General features: G+C 43.1%; 1 protein-coding gene across 1 annotated transcript in view; it reads right to left on the bottom strand.

Annotated features, from left to right (window-relative positions):
- Positions 1 to 2,921: 2,921 nt before the first annotated feature.
- LOC124620219 overlaps positions 2,922 to 15,815 on the bottom strand; it is a 264,043-nt gene continuing 251,149 nt past the window's right edge. Inside the window, exons 3-4 of the mRNA XM_047146887.1 lie at positions 3,140 to 3,330; positions 2,922 to 3,025 (exon numbers count right to left, since the gene is read on the bottom strand). Coding sequence (XP_047002843.1) covers positions 2,922 to 3,025; positions 3,140 to 3,330 — 295 coding nt within the window. The remainder of the gene's footprint in view (positions 3,026 to 3,139; positions 3,331 to 15,815) is intronic.

Below are 15,815 nucleotides of genomic sequence, written 5' to 3'. Positions count from 1 at the left end.
GAAAGTTGAAAGATATTTTCTATCGTGATCCACCGACAACGCCTGACAACATGCGTCAACGCATTGTTAATGCATGTGCGAACATTACGAAGGCGAACTACTCGCTGATGAGAGAAATGTCGTTACACGTATTGCCAAATGCATTGAGGTTGACGGACATCATTTTGAGCATTTATTGCATTAATGTGGTATTTACAGGTAATCGCACTGTAACAGCATGCGTTCTCAGAAATGATAAGTTCACAAAGGTACATGTATCACATTGGAACAACCGAAATAAAATGTTCAAACGTACCTACGTTCTGTATTTTAATTTAAAAACCTACCTGTTACCAACTGTTCGTCTAAAATTGTGAGCCATATGTTTGTGACTATTACAGCGCCATGTATCACAAAGCGAAAAAAGTGGTCCAACTAAAACATTCATATTTCTTTACGTACTACACGAATATGTAATAAAAAATTAGGGTTCCTATTTAAAATAAACGCAGTTGATATCCGTTTGACCTATGGCAGCGGTATCTAGCGGGCCAACCATAGCGCCATCTGGTTTCCCCCTTCGTTCTTTGTAGTTTTTTCGTTTGACGCTTATTTCGTGAGATATTTGGCCCGGTCACGATCAATGGACCATCGAAGAAGCAATGACGGAATCGCTGATAACATTGTTATCATCAGTGAAAGGGAAGAAGTGCAGGATGCGATGAACTGAAAGAAAAGTCTAATGAATACAGAATACTGAATGAGAGTAAATAAAACATAGGCGAAAGTAATGAGAAGTAGCAGAAATGAGAATAGCGATAAGCGTAACATCAGAATTGATGATCACGAAGTAGACGAAGTTAAGGAATTCTGCTATCTCTAATGCAAAGTAACAGTCGGTGGACGAAGCAAGCGAGAGTAACAAATAGCATTACTGGCCAGGAGAAATCTCCTAGCATCAAATACTGGCCTTAATCTGACGCAGAAATTTCTGAGATTTAACTGTTGGAGCACAGCATTGTGTGGAAGTGAATCTGTTGGATTTCGGCCCTTGGGGGCATTTAAAGTGTTTGGTGTATACCCAATGCATTGACATTTGTTATATCTTACGGAGGCCTCTAAGGAACACTTGGACACGATCCGAAGGAGCCAAGTGTACCTGAAAGAGTGAGCCATTCAGTGTGAAGAGACGCTGAAGGGTGTAGCACGATGTGTGGTAACTACATGCTGCACTGCCTATGTAAACTACACTTATGCTCATAAATTAAGGATAATTGCAGAATGTGATGCCACTCAACGTGGCACTACACAAAACTGGCGCTAATAGCATAGGCACATAGGGAACACACACGACGCAGATCTGTAAGTCCACAGTATTGGTGATAAGTTGAGAACACCGTCCCGAAACACATGTGCTACAAAACGCCACTGTTTCCTGCGCATGTGCTCCGACATCAGTATGGGATATGATCACCATGCACACGTCCACAGGCCGCACAACGGGTTGGCATACTCTGGATAGGGTGGTCGACCAGCTGCTGGAGTGTAGTCTCCCATTCATGCACCAGTACCTGTCGGAGCTTCTGAAGTGTCGTATCGGTTTGAAGACGTGCAGCGATACGTCGACCGAGAGCATCCCAGACGTTCTCGATGGGGTTTAGGTCTGGAGAACAGGCAGGCCACTCCATTCGCCTGATATCTTCTATTTCAAGGTACTCCTCCACGATGGCAGCTGGGTGGGGCCGTGTGTTATCCATCAGGAGGAAGGTGGGACCCACTGCACCCCTGAAAAGGCGGAAATACTGGTGCAAAATGACGTCCCAATACAGCTGACCTGTTGCATTTCCTGTGTCAAAGACATGCAGTGGTGTACGTGCACCAATCATAATCCCACCCCAGACCATCAAACCAAGACCTCCAAACAGGTCCCTTTCCAGGACATTAAGGGGATGGTATCTGGCTCCTGGTTCACGCCAGATGAAAACCCAGTGAGAATCACTGTTTAGACTATATCTGGACTCGTCCGTGAACATAACCTGGGACGACTGTTCCAATGAACATGTACCGTGTTCTTGACACCAGGCTTTACGGACTCTCCTGTGACCAGGGGTCAGTGGAATACACCTTGCAGGTCTCCGGGCGAATAAACCATGTCCGTTCAGTCGTCTGTAGGCTGTGTGTCTGGAGACAGCTGTTCCACTGGCTGCGGAAAGGTCCCAAGCAAGGCTAGCTGCAGTACTCCATGGTTGTCTGCGGGCACCGATGGTGATAAATCGGTCCTCTTGTGGTGTTGTACACTGTGGACGTCCCGTAGTGTAGCGCCTGGACACGTTTCCTGTCTGCTGGAATCGTTGCCATAATCTTGAGATCACACTTTGTGGCACGCGGAGGGCCCGTGCTACGACCTGCCTCCAGTCGCCCTAGTATTCCACCTCTCATAACGTCATCAATAAGTGTTCTTCGAGCCATTTTCAACACAGTCACCATTAGCACGTCTTAAGACTTCTGCACACGTACTCGCTGCACTGTACTCTGACATGGACCAAGCGTATGTGTACTGCTGCCAGCGCCACCGTGGGAAGACCGCAGGTCAGATGCACCGCATGGTGATACCACGAATGATTTAAACCCGCAAACCGCCCACCAGAGCGTTGTTTCACCATGTATCAGCATTATCCTTAATTTATGAGCGTGAGTGTAGTTTTACGTAAGAGGCAGATGAGAATGAGAGGACAGATGGGCCAATATCTGAACAGGTACTTGTTTTTCGGACATGTTATACGAACTTTTCTTGTACTTTTGAGCAATACTATCTCTTGGTTGGAATACGTGTCACTTTTTTTAACCCCTGTATGTGTAGTTTGGGAGGAACATTATGAGAAGAAGAGTAAAGAAGGAAAATTTCAGACGCCGTCGTGTACGAGAGGTGGAGTGCTTTCCTCCTAAGCCGAGTGACGCAGACAGGGGCTGGAGGGATTACGTACCTTCTTGTTGACGGAGCGGATGAGATCTGCGGCAGTGAAGGCGGGAACGGGAGGCGGCGGGGGCGGCGGCGCCGGCTGCTGCGGGGCGGCAGCGGCGGTGGACGCAGAGGCGGAGGCGGTGGAGGCGGGGCCGGCGGAGGCGGCGGCGGCGCCGGGCGCGGGGGCGGCGGCGTGTCCGCCGTGCGGCGAGGGCAGCTGCGACGTGGAGGCGACGTCGCCGACGGCCACCCACGTGGAGCAGGAGCGCGACGCCGGCTCGAGGCGCGCGTGCGTCGCGTCGCCCCACAGCGCCAGCTCCGACACGGCGCAGCGCGCGGCCGCCGTGCCCTGCGGCGACGGCAGCTGGCTGATGTCGCTCGTGCTGAAGCTGCCGGCAGAGCGGGCCAGGGGGCCGGGGTCAACAAAGCTTCCCCACTCACAACGGAACCTCCCCATGGCACCCCCCTCAGATTTAGTTATAAGTTGGCACAGTGGATAGGCCTTGAAAAACTGAACACAGATCAATCGAGAAAACAGGAAGAAGTTGTGTGGAACTATGAAAATATAAACAAAATGTACACACTGAGTAGTCCATGCGAAAGATATGCAACAACAAGGAACGAGCAAGCTCAGGAGTGCCGTGGTCCTGTGGTTAGCGTGAGCAGCTGCAGACCGAGAGGGCCTTGGTTCAAGCCTTCCCTCCGGTGAAAAGTTTATCTTTTTATTTTCACTTTTTTGGGAGTGATTATCACATCCACAAGAAAACCTAAATCGGGCAAGGTAGAAAAATCTTTTTACTAATTCGCCAAGTGTACAAGTTAGGTGGGTCGACAACATATTCCTGTCATGTGACCCACATGCCGTCACCAGTGTCGTATAGAATATATCAGACGTGTTTTCCTGTTGAGGAATCGGTTGACCTATGACCTTACGATCAAATGTTTTCGGTTCCCATTGGAGAGGTACATCCTTTCGTCTACCAATCGCACGGTTTTGCGGTGCGGTCGCAAAAAACAGACACTATACTTATTACAGTTAACAGTGATGTCAATGTACGAACGGACAGATCATAACTGCGAAAATAAAGAAAGTAAACTTTTCACTCGAGGGAAGACTTGAACCAAGGACCTCTCATTCCACAGCTGCTCACGCTAACCACGGGACCACAACGCTCCTGAACTGACACTGTCCTTGATGTTGCCTATCTTGCACATGGACTACTCAGTTTGTATATTTTGCTTATTTTTTCATAGTTCCACAGAACTTCTTCCTGTTTTCTCGATTGATCTGTGTTTAGTTTTTCAAGGCCTATCCACTGTGCCAACTTATAACTAAATCTGAGGGGGGTGAGATGGGGAGGTTGCCTTGTCAGAAACAGACAGCGTTGTTTTCCATACTAATATTCGTGCCTATTGTAATGGATAAAGGTGCCTTCTATCTTCGCCATGTTAAACTGCCGTTTCCAAGCTACGAGGCGTGTTTTTTTAAAAGTAAGGGCTGTTTTGTTGTAGACAGTAGTCACGCGCATACCGCAACGAGCGCGTGCGTCGTGTACCGGCTAGAGGGCCTGTATACAGAGAGAGTGGCCATAGGTGAAGTTGCCCGTGATTGGTTGATTAGCTTTGGCCCCATTTTTCTGCCAAACGTCTCTCGCGCTTCCTGTGTCAAGACCGACTCAAAGGAAGGCCTCGGCGCTTATTGGTGACGTCGCGTCAGCTAGGCACGGCGAACGCCAAGTCTGTTGCAGGCAGAAACGCCTGGGCGTGCTTATCACTATAAATCTCTTATTTTTGGACAAAATGTTTGGTATTGTTTTGGATTCTGCAGTTTTATTTAGGTGAAAGACTTTCTTACTGTCGTAAAGCTACAAATGAAGATCATAGTTCTGTATTACTGAATCCTGTCGAAACAAACGTAGATCAATATGAGAAGATGCTTTGTCCCATTGCAAGCTTCGGAAATTTTACATTCAAGTAACTATATTTACTTGATCCATTTTGTTATCGAAACTTACCTCAACCCCCTTACAATGAACTCGTTTCTTTTATTTGTTTTCATTTGACATCGTCACTGGAAATGTGAACTAATTTACATGTGTAAATGTCCAACTGTTGGCAGTCATTAGATTACAGTCGTTTTCAACGAAAGGAATTCTAAACAGGAAACAAAATAGCTTCATACATCGAAAATACTGCTGAGCTTAAACTTTTTTAAACATGCACATAAATATTCCCCTCTTACAACTGAAAGGAGAAACTTTATAGGATAAAAAAATTTATTTGATAAAACAAGTATCTCTCTTTTGCCTCTTCTTCTGTCCCCCACGCCATCCCCAAACGTGTACAATCGCAAGATATTTCATTAACATTCAGTGCTCTTCACCCCATAGTCAACCAAGATACCTAAAGAAGAGCGCCAATACGTTCACAGTTTCTTGTAAAAGCAAGCCAGTACAAACGTAACTTCCTCAGATTTACAAATAAGGTAAAGAAGCACGAATTCTGTTGGTGCTGGACCATGAAGTTGTTTTTGTATGTCAATCCTTAAAACAGGTGGAAATTTAAGTTCAGGAGTACACTATTTGTTTAGAAGTGTAATGAATTGCACAATTAATTGATTGCAGAAACCTCTCAGAACAATGTGTGTTGGTCAACTACCGCCAATAGCTTCACAGTTTCCTGTGTCAGAGAAGGAGACACCACCATTATGAGTATGCCTGCAACAGACCTGGAGTTGGCCGTGCCTAGCTGACGTGACGTCACGAACAAGCGCCGAGGCCTTCCTTTGAGTCGGTGTTGCCTATGTTCGCCGTGCTGTTGAGTGGAATTGAAGTTCAGAGGACTTTTGGAAACGATTAAAAGGTATTTGAATTATTGAGAGACTTGTTATGCGTTGTGCATGCATGTTCGAGTTAGTTATATATCGTTTCTAGTACGAAATTAGCGTTTGCGTGCATACTGGTAGCATCACAAGCTTTTCTGAAGCCAATATCTGACAGTCCTTGCTGGAAACGTAAAGTTCCTGTAATTGTTGTGCCATGCTCATTCGACTTTATAGCGTCGAACTTTATTTCGTTCCGAATCAGAACACTACGCATTATTTCGGTTTCAGTATTATTGCCTGACTGTTGACGCAGGCAAGCTGTAAGCACGTTTTCCGCAGTTGTGGTTGCTGAAACATTATTCGTAGTAAATAACTGTAGGTATTCTTGAAGACAGTTTTTAATAGGCCTACTTAGTGTGGGGTAGAAGGGATACGGTTGTTTTCGTTATATTTGGTCGTTATTACAGTAGCCTACGTTTAGCATTACCTGATTTTTGTAATCTTTTTCGTTTGTTATCTACGAGAGGTATTCAGTATATATATATATGAAAGAAAGTCGTAAGCAGTTGTTTACTTGTGAGGTGCAAAAAGTTTGAAGACCCGACAAGAAGTACTAATACGTCTCACAAGTAAACAACTGCTTACGACTTTCATTCATCTGCCTAATACAGGTACGTTAAATCTTTAGCGTTATACACTTCCGATACAAAACAAATGCTCTACACTATATATTTTTTTATTTACGTTACTTTCATTGCAATATGTCTAGTAAACGAACTATAAAGGAGATAAATGCAAGTAACGAATAATTTTTACAGCCCCTGTATCAGATTTTCCTGTGCTGTACGTATTAGGCTACTATGAGTATATTATAGCTGTAAAGAAAGGCATTTAACGAATGATTTCACCATATTGTCTTGTGCTTTTGATTCGGTGAGTGCGTACTCCACTACTCCACTACTGGCCATTCAAAAGTCCCGCCCGCAGTTTGGCAGGAAAATGGCCGCCGTATCGTCCGGTTGGCCACCCTCTCCCTATACAGCCTCTCTAGTACCGACCAAGCCCCTACCACGCCGTAGCGGGGAAGCGAGGCAACTGTCCCCCAATTGAAGCAGCTGATCGCCGCCATTTGCAGGGATGAATCCTAGTACCAGGGTTGTCATTTCACGTATATGAGACGCAACAAGAGCAAATTGAAGCACAAATTAAACACATGTTTGTTTAAAAAAAGTACTGAGTATTCGAGTCTATTTTAAAAGTATACTTAAATGATTGAAGTTTCCTAATATCCGAAATACGTCTGCATAGAGACGCGAAATTTAAGAATGTAAGGCTCTTTCCTGACAAGGTGGAGCGAGTTTACATCGAGTTATTCGCCTTAGATAATTACATGAAACTTTTAAAGTAGCAGACTGTGCGATTATTGTTTAATTCACGTAATTTTCCTGTCAGGTCCTGTTTGCTTTTTGCCGACTACTGTGTACATTTTGCGCGCTTACTTTTGTTTAGCACAGTATCGTCTACACTCGAATTTTGGTGAGACTAATTGTAATAACCCATATCACTTTAAATACCGTAGGAATTTCATTCGCACATTAGTTTGTAACACTGATAGCACCTCTGAAAGTGGTTGAGTTTGCAACATTTAATCAAATATTTGACCATTTACGAAGTATAATCACCACCTGACAACACATGTTAAGTATCTAAACGCAATTACTCGACCTACCTCTGATTCATACTGAAATATATATTTGATTGCCTTGGTAACCTGGAAAAGGAACATTCAAAATTATACACACTGACAGTATTTCCACACTATTTAACCTAGGCCCATACTGCACGACTTCCAGGACACTATACCTTTTTCAAATGAGTTGGAAATCCAAATACTGTCGGTATAGCATCGTCCTTCAGGTGACGTCTATTTACATAATTTTCCATGTAACAATTCTCTTCAAAATGAAGAGTGCGCAGCAAATGATTTGCTGTCGGTTGGAAGTTCTCTCTCTGAGTAGCGACTATCCATTCCGATTTAGAAAATAATTTGTAAGGGGAAACCTAAACAAAAACAAACGCTCATAATGTATTTTTTCTCCATGAAAATACTATATACAAGTAACAGAAAGTAACAAACGACCAGAAATGACTGACCTGTGAAATGTAACATTGTTTCTGTCTTCGTCTTTGCTTCCATTATACTGTTACAATTAAAAGCAGCACACAACGAACCCTGTTTATGCACTGTTTCCCTGCAAATGGCGGCTTCTATCACGTTCAATGTGGGGACGCGACCCTAGCGCCAATGTGCGGTCTAGTTTTTATTTTGTGAGTCTATGGTACCGACTAGAGAGCCTGTATAGGGAGAGAGTGGCCAACCGGACGATGCAGCGGCCATTTTTCTGCCAAACTGCGGGCGAGACTTTTGAATGGGTAATAGTGGAGTACACACTCACCGAATCAAAAGCACAAGACAATATGGCGAAATTATTCGTTAAACGCCTTTCTTTACAGCTATAATATACTCATAGTAGCCTACTACGTACAGCACATGAAAATTTGATACAGTGGCTGCAAAAATTATTCGTTACTTGCATTTATCTCCTTTAAAGTTTGTTTACTAGTCATATTGCAATGAAAGTAACGTAAAAAAAAATATAGTGTATAGAATTTGTTTTGTATCGGAAGTGCATAATGCTGAAGATCTAACGTACCTGTATTACGTCAGATGAATGAAAGTCGTAAGCAGTTGTTTACTGGTGACATGCAAAAAGTTGTTGATGTTGTTGTGGTCTTCAGTCCTGAGACTGGTTTGATGCAGCTCTCTATGCTACTCTATCTTGTGCAACCTTCTTCATCTCCCAGTACCTACTGCAGCCTACATCCTTCTGAATCTGCATAGTGTATTCATCTCTTGGTCTCCCTCTGTGGTTTTTACCCTCCACACTGCCCTCCAATACTAAATTGGTGATCCCTTGATGCCTCAGAACATGTCCTACCAACCGATCCCTTCTTCTAGTCAAGTTGTGCCACACACTCCTCTTCTCCCCAATTCTATTCAATACCTTCTCATTAGTTATGTGATCTACCCATCTAATCTTCAGCATTCTTCTGTAGCACCACATTTCAAAAGCTTCAATTCTTTTCTTGTCTAAACTATTTATCGTCCATGTTTCACTTCCATACATGGCTACACTCAATACAAATACTTTCAGAAACGACTTCCTGACACTTAAATCAATACTCGGTGTTAACAGACTTCTCTTCTTCAGAAACGCTTTCCTTGCCATTGCCAGTCTACATTTTATATCCTCTCTACTTTGACCATCATCAGTTATTTTGCTCCCCAAATAGCAAAACTCCTTTACTACTTTAAGTGTCTCATTTCCTAATCTAATTCCCTCAGCATCACCTGACTTAATTAGACTACATTGCATTATCCTCGTTTTGCTTTTGTTGATGTTCATCTTATATCCTCCTTTCAAGACACTGTCCATTCCGTTCAACCGCTCTTCCAAGTCCTTTGCTGTCTCTGACAGAATTACAATGTCATCGGCGAACCTCAAAGTTCTTATTTCTTCGCCATGGATGCAAAAAGTGTGAGACGTATTAGTACTTCTTGTCACGTCTTCAAACTTTTTGCACGTCACAAGTAAACAACTGCTTATGACTTTCTAATACCTCTCGTAGATAACAAACGAAAAAGATTACAAAAATCAGGTAATGTTAAATGTAGGCTACTGTAATAACGACCAAATATAACAAGAAAACTACCGTATCCCTTCTACCCCACAGTAAGTAGGCCTACTAAAAACTGTCTTCATGAGTACCTACAATTATTTACTACGAATAATGTTTCAGCATCCACGACAAAATGAAGACAGAAATCTGGGAAACTTCCTGCCCCAACAGCATTAATGAAATAGTTATAAAAATACAATCAGATTACCTGGAATTACTAACAGTGGCCTAGAAATCAAATTACACTCGTGGAAATCTTCAATACAGTACTGTATATAAAAAAAAGCATCTTATGACACTGAAGGACGTAATTATGACGACTGCAACTTAGCAAAATTGTTACACATTAGATACACAATCCCATTTTAATTCAATGTTTATAAGAATAATGTGTTATAATAATTTTCACACAGCCAATTTACAGGTCTGTTTTCAAATTTAACTATGTATATTGCAAGTTGTTTTACATGTAGTAAAAAGGGAAAACGACTTCCTTCGCATAGATAAGAGTACTTGGTTGGTTTCCACAAGGCTCCTGTTTGATTTATGTCAGCCCTGTTGACTGCGACTGCCCACTGCTTCCGTCTTTCTTCATTGCGTGGTAATGCTAACATGCGAAATCCACCTTCGTCTCTATTGGAACAACCAAATGCAGCACGACCTGGCATCGTTTACCAACGTCTGCAGAACGAATTACAGATGTCAAAGACAATACTATACAATTACTAACGTGTTTACTTCAAACATGTAGTCCTACCGACTTCATCACAAAACGCTTCATTATTTCAACTCGTATTTAAGATCGCAAACGCTAATTATGTACTAAAAACGATATACAACTAAATCGAACATGCATGCACAACGCATAACAAGTCTCTTAATAATTCAAATACCTTTTAATCGTTTCCAAAAGTCCTCTGAACTTCAACTCAAAAGCACGGCGAACATATGAAGCGCGAGAGACGTTTGGCGCCATTTTTCTGCCAAAGCTAATCAACCAATCACGGGCAACTTAACCTATGGCCACTCTCTCTGTATACAGGCTCTCTAGTACCGACATACTTCGGGAATAACTGTGCTCAGTTTCAGCTCTGTAGCTAATCTGTACGGTTCTGTTCTGTGCTTTCAAAATGTTTTAAGACCATCAACTCGCCCGCAGCATGTGAGGTTCGCTCAGTGATACGGTTTTTGTCAGCAAGGAACCTGTCTGTTGCAGAAATTCATCGATAGATCTGCGAAGTATACGGTGATACTGTTATGAGTGAAAGCAAAGTGCGTAAATGGATACGAGAATTCAAAGATGGCCGTAACATTGTCCATGATGAGGACCGCTCCGGTCGCCCTTCTTTGATTACAGACGATTTGGAGCTTCAGTTCGAGGCGAGGATTCGTGACAACAGGCGCTTCACAATAGCAGGTCTCTCAAACGAATTTCCCGACGTGTAGAGATCAGTGCTTTACAACATTGTTTCTGAACAGCTGAAGTTTAGGAAACTGTGCTCCCGTTGGGTCCCGAAACTCCTAACAGAGGACCACAAAAACCAAAGATTTGAGTGTGTGATGTCCACAGCTCGTGGTCGTGCGGTAGCGTTCTCGCTTCCCGCGCCCGGGTTCCCGGCTTCGATTCCCGACGGGGTCAGGGATTTTCTCTGCCTCGTGATGACTGAGTGTTGTGTGATGTCCTTAGGTTAGTTAGGTTTAAGTAGTTCTAAGTTCTAGGGGACTGATGACCATAGATATTAAGTCCCATAGTGCTCAGAGCCATTTGCACCATTTTTTTGAGTGTGTGATGAAGTTCCTGACCCGTTATCACAAAGTAGCTGACGGCTTCTGATGTCAGATCGTAACTGGAGACGAAACATGGGTTTCTCATATCACGCCCGAATCGAAGCAACAGAGCATGAAATGGAGACACACACACTTGCCTGTAAAGGTGAAGGCCAAACAGACTCTGTCCCAGCGCAAATTCATGGCGTCGGTGTTTTGGGATACGCATGGTGCTTTTTTGGTCGACTTCATGCAACGAGGAACCACTATCAATGCAGAATCATACTGCCAAACCGTGAGTAAGCTACGCAGAGCGATTAAAAACAAAAGACGCGGCATGCTTACAAAAGGAACTGTCCTTCTCCATGACAATGCAAGACCTCACACTGCAGGTCAGACCCATGATTTATTGGGCAGTTTTGGCTGGGAAGTTTTAGACTATCCACCCTACAGTCCTGACCTTGCGCCGAGCGATTACCATCTGTTCCTCCACCTCAAACAACACCTCAGTGGCAACCGGTAACAATGATGACGACGACGTGAAAACGGCAGTGAACTCTTGGTTATCAGAGCAGGCGGCAAGTTTTTATGGAGAGGGTATTTCAGAACTGGTTGAGAGGTATGATACGTATTTGAGCAAACTTGGCACCTATGTCAAAAAATAAAGTATGTACTTTCTTAAAACAAATTTAGTTTTTTGAAATAATTTTTCGTTGTGTACTTATGTTCAAACGGACCTTACTTAAAAATCACGCCTCGTACAATTTTTTGGGTAGTATTAAGTACAGAATAGAGAAATTTTTTACGCGCATTTACATTATTTGCTAACAAGCTGACATTTGTTAAGAATAATACACACATCAAGAAAAATGATACCAGACCGAAACTAGTCATAAAATGAAAGAAGTGAAATTTGCAACTTTTGCTAGTATTTCGTTGCACTGAACTTTAAATTGCGCTTTTACTGTGTTATATCATTCGGTGTGAATGTACACTATGATCAAAGGGATCTGTAGGATCTGTACTGTGGGGCGGTGGGTGGAAATTTCTTATTGTTGCTGTTCTCAACACGGGCTCTCTAACTACTATGTTGGCAAACAGAAAGTGATTAGCAAAAAGGTGATGCCTGTAATTAAAGTTCACTGTGTCTACTCTGATGGAGAAATGAAATTATTGATCATTGAAGTTCATTACGCTGAGGATTTAGGATGATGTCTGGGATTCTTAGAAAATGCAGTTTACTATAACAATTTTCACTGTATTCTGAAAACGACAAAGCATAAAGTTCCAGACAAAAGTTTACCCAAGCAATGCTACTATCAGCTCTTGTACTATCAGAGCAGTTCAGTCTATTGCGTGGATCCTATTATTCCTAGATAACGAAACTGTTCAATAATCGTTATCGATTTAAATGTTCAAAGTGAATGCTTGCCCAAATTTGATGTTAACACTCATCAAACGCCACGCTAGTAATGATAGAAGGTCTGTTCTCCGGCGACACATGAAAATACGACATACGAAAACTGAGAATAAATCGCTGAAGTCATTTCGCAATTAACACTTTACCCTAATGCGAACTCATTGTCACGTGCATACTGAGTTACATAATGCAGCATCCAAGGCTGTTCCTTGCAACTGCACAGCCGCAATGCGGCTTCCGACATGGAGTGCGTGCTGATAGGAATCTAGAAGAGAACTCGGGGCTTGCCTCTAGCTCGCAGCGCTCTTATTTATATAGCCGCGGTGCGGACCGCCGAAAGTGCAGCCGACAGAATTTGCCTTCCTGACTAGCTGCTGGGGCTAGTAGAGCACCACTTCAAGTTACTAAATAATTAATTGCTTCATTCGATGAAGGCCAATGGAGCTCTCAATTTAATTGTGCAGTCATCACACAGGTAAGTATCTGTAATAAAATTCTGATGTGGCTAGGTTAAATACTTTTGGGGAGAGAATTATTTTAGTTGCACTGCACGCAATAGATGAGCTTTGAACTTGCCTTTGGAGAGACGCTAGAGCTCTAGTTTTGTAGCTGCCTTTTGGAAACTTCTCAAATCTTTGTTATTATAGCGTACCACCATTCTACCTAAATCTAAACATCCTAACTTTATCTAATCACTTACTTAATCTATCTTACTTTCGAACTTTTAGGTTACAAAAAACAGAAAATCATGAATTTCAACCAAAATATTACTTTGTGAGATCCAGCATGCTGTTTCCATTAAATTACAATGAAAAATGAATCCGAATAAAAATTTTGAAGTTTCTAGCTCCTTCCTGTTGCACCAATGATTTTTACGTAAAATGTTCAAATTTCGAAAACTGTTAAAGTTACTAAACTGAAACTTAACACATTATCATTTTGGCATCATTCCTGACATGCTATTAACTTTTCAGATTATTTACTTTAATTTTAAGGTATTGTGCAACATTCGTGACGTCATAGCTAGTTACAGCGGCCTAGGCTGGCACACAATGGAAAATATATGAATTCTATATGGCGTGAGGAGGCTGCTTCCCTAGTACTAGAGATGGGCAAACTCGTTCATCCTTGGGAACTAGTTCATTGGTGATCGCTCTTATTGGGCAACCGTTCATTTTTACTCGTTCACTGTTCATTTGTGCTTGGTATATGGTTCTTATGAAAAACTGAAAGTTAGTAGCACAGGTGACTGAAGAGGGAAGGCGCCAAGAGGGGGCACTTGCCTCCCCCCCCCCCCCTCCTCTGCAGTACAGAGTTTTTGTTCATAACAGAATTCTCACACACTTGTAATTTTCGTGAGTGTGCAAAACCTCTCGTTTAGCCAACTGTAGCGTTATACGGCTGAGCGCAGTGAAATAATATTAAGGTGGCGCACGAAAAGCCGGCCACGAGTACAGACTGCTCGCTAGTTACACACGATCTGTTGACCGCTATGAGCAGAACAGATAAACATCTAATAATTAGGCAGTGAAGAAATAACAAATAAGTCAATGCAAACAACAACTTAGAAACAATAGATGACGATTGGTGGGCGACAATGAGCAGTCTAGTACTCGGGGTCGATTTTTTCGTGCGCCACCCTGTACCACTGAAATAATATTGTAGGAGTTATCGTATTCTCTTTACAAAATGTGACACCAGGCACTCGATTATGGACCGCAGACTTCATTCGGTTGTAAGTCGGTCTGCCTTTCATAACAATGAACATGCTCTTTTACCTTGGATCAAAAAGAGACGAAAAATGGCCACTCCTGTGTGCAGTGCCGACGTCCTTTGCATGCGTAATAACAAAAAAATCTTGCCTTTTTTCGAGTATTTCTTCTGCTGTTTATCGAAATAGTGAAGTAAGCTGACACGCCGTTTTGTTACCTGAAAAGATGTATGTATTACATACCACGTAATTTTTATGTAATTTACGTTATTATACTATACATTTTAATTACCGGTCGTGGACGCTGAAAAGGATACGAAAAGGACCAGAAGTTCGGAGTTCAAAAAAGGTTTGAAACAGATTTAGAATGGGATTGCGAAGCGAACGAAACAAACAACAACGACTCGATACTGAACTAACTATGAGCAGTCGGCAGTGGAACTGCGATGAATCGCCAAGCGAAGAAGGATGAGTCTGGCCGAGCGAGACCGAGACCGAGACAGATGGGAACGGGACCGAGCCTGGAACGAGACCGGCCGACAGAACGAGACCGACCGTTTCCCGTTCCCGGGAACTAGAAGTAGAAAGCCGCGACCGAGACCGAGACAGACGGGATCGGGACTGAGGCTGAACGAGATCGACCGAAGTGCCGTTGAGGGAACGAGACTGACCATTTCTCATTCCCGGGAACAAGAAGTAGAAAGCCACGACCGAAGTAAACTATTAAAGACCGTTCCTTACAATTCGTTACTCGCTCGTTCCGTTCATCTTGGTGAACCGTTCCTTTGGACCTGTTAGCTCGCGAACGACCCATCTCTATTCCCTACAGTACACCCCACTGTAATGCGGAATTGACCACTGATGTCAAGAAAGGCGCAGCCCCAGTAGAAAAGGAGGCGGCGAGTATTATAGTGTCAGTAGAGAATCGGTAAGAGCAGAGTGGTTCGGTCAGGAGAGCTCAGTGTCTTAGAACGTGGAGAAGTCATTGGATGTTATCTAGAAAATCCATCAGTGACATTTCAACCCTTCTAAAGGTGCACTCACAAATAAACCAAGATTAGGCGGACATGAGGCACTGGCGGACAGGGATACTGGGGCAATGCGGAGGGTGACAGTAAAAAATCGCTTGAAATCAGCGGAAGGAAAAACTCGAGAATTCCAAACAGCTACCACCAGTCCAGCTAGTGCAATTACCGCGAGTATGGAATTAAAAAGGATACGATGGTCGAGCAGCTCCTCATAAGCCACACATCTCTGTAGTCAATGGTAATCGACGCTTGAGGTGGTGCCAAGGGTGACGCCACTGTACAGTGGATCACTGGAATCCAGTGATTTGGAGTGATGAATCACGCTGTACGATGAGGAATTCCGATGGAAGCGTTTGGGTTTTGTGAGTACCTGGAGAACATTA

Source organism: Schistocerca americana, chromosome 6 (genome assembly GCF_021461395.2).
Source record: "Schistocerca americana isolate TAMUIC-IGC-003095 chromosome 6, iqSchAmer2.1, whole genome shotgun sequence".
NCBI classification, from domain to species: Eukaryota; Metazoa; Arthropoda; class Insecta; order Orthoptera; family Acrididae; genus Schistocerca; species Schistocerca americana.
This window is presented reverse-complemented; position numbering and strand designations above follow the sequence as displayed.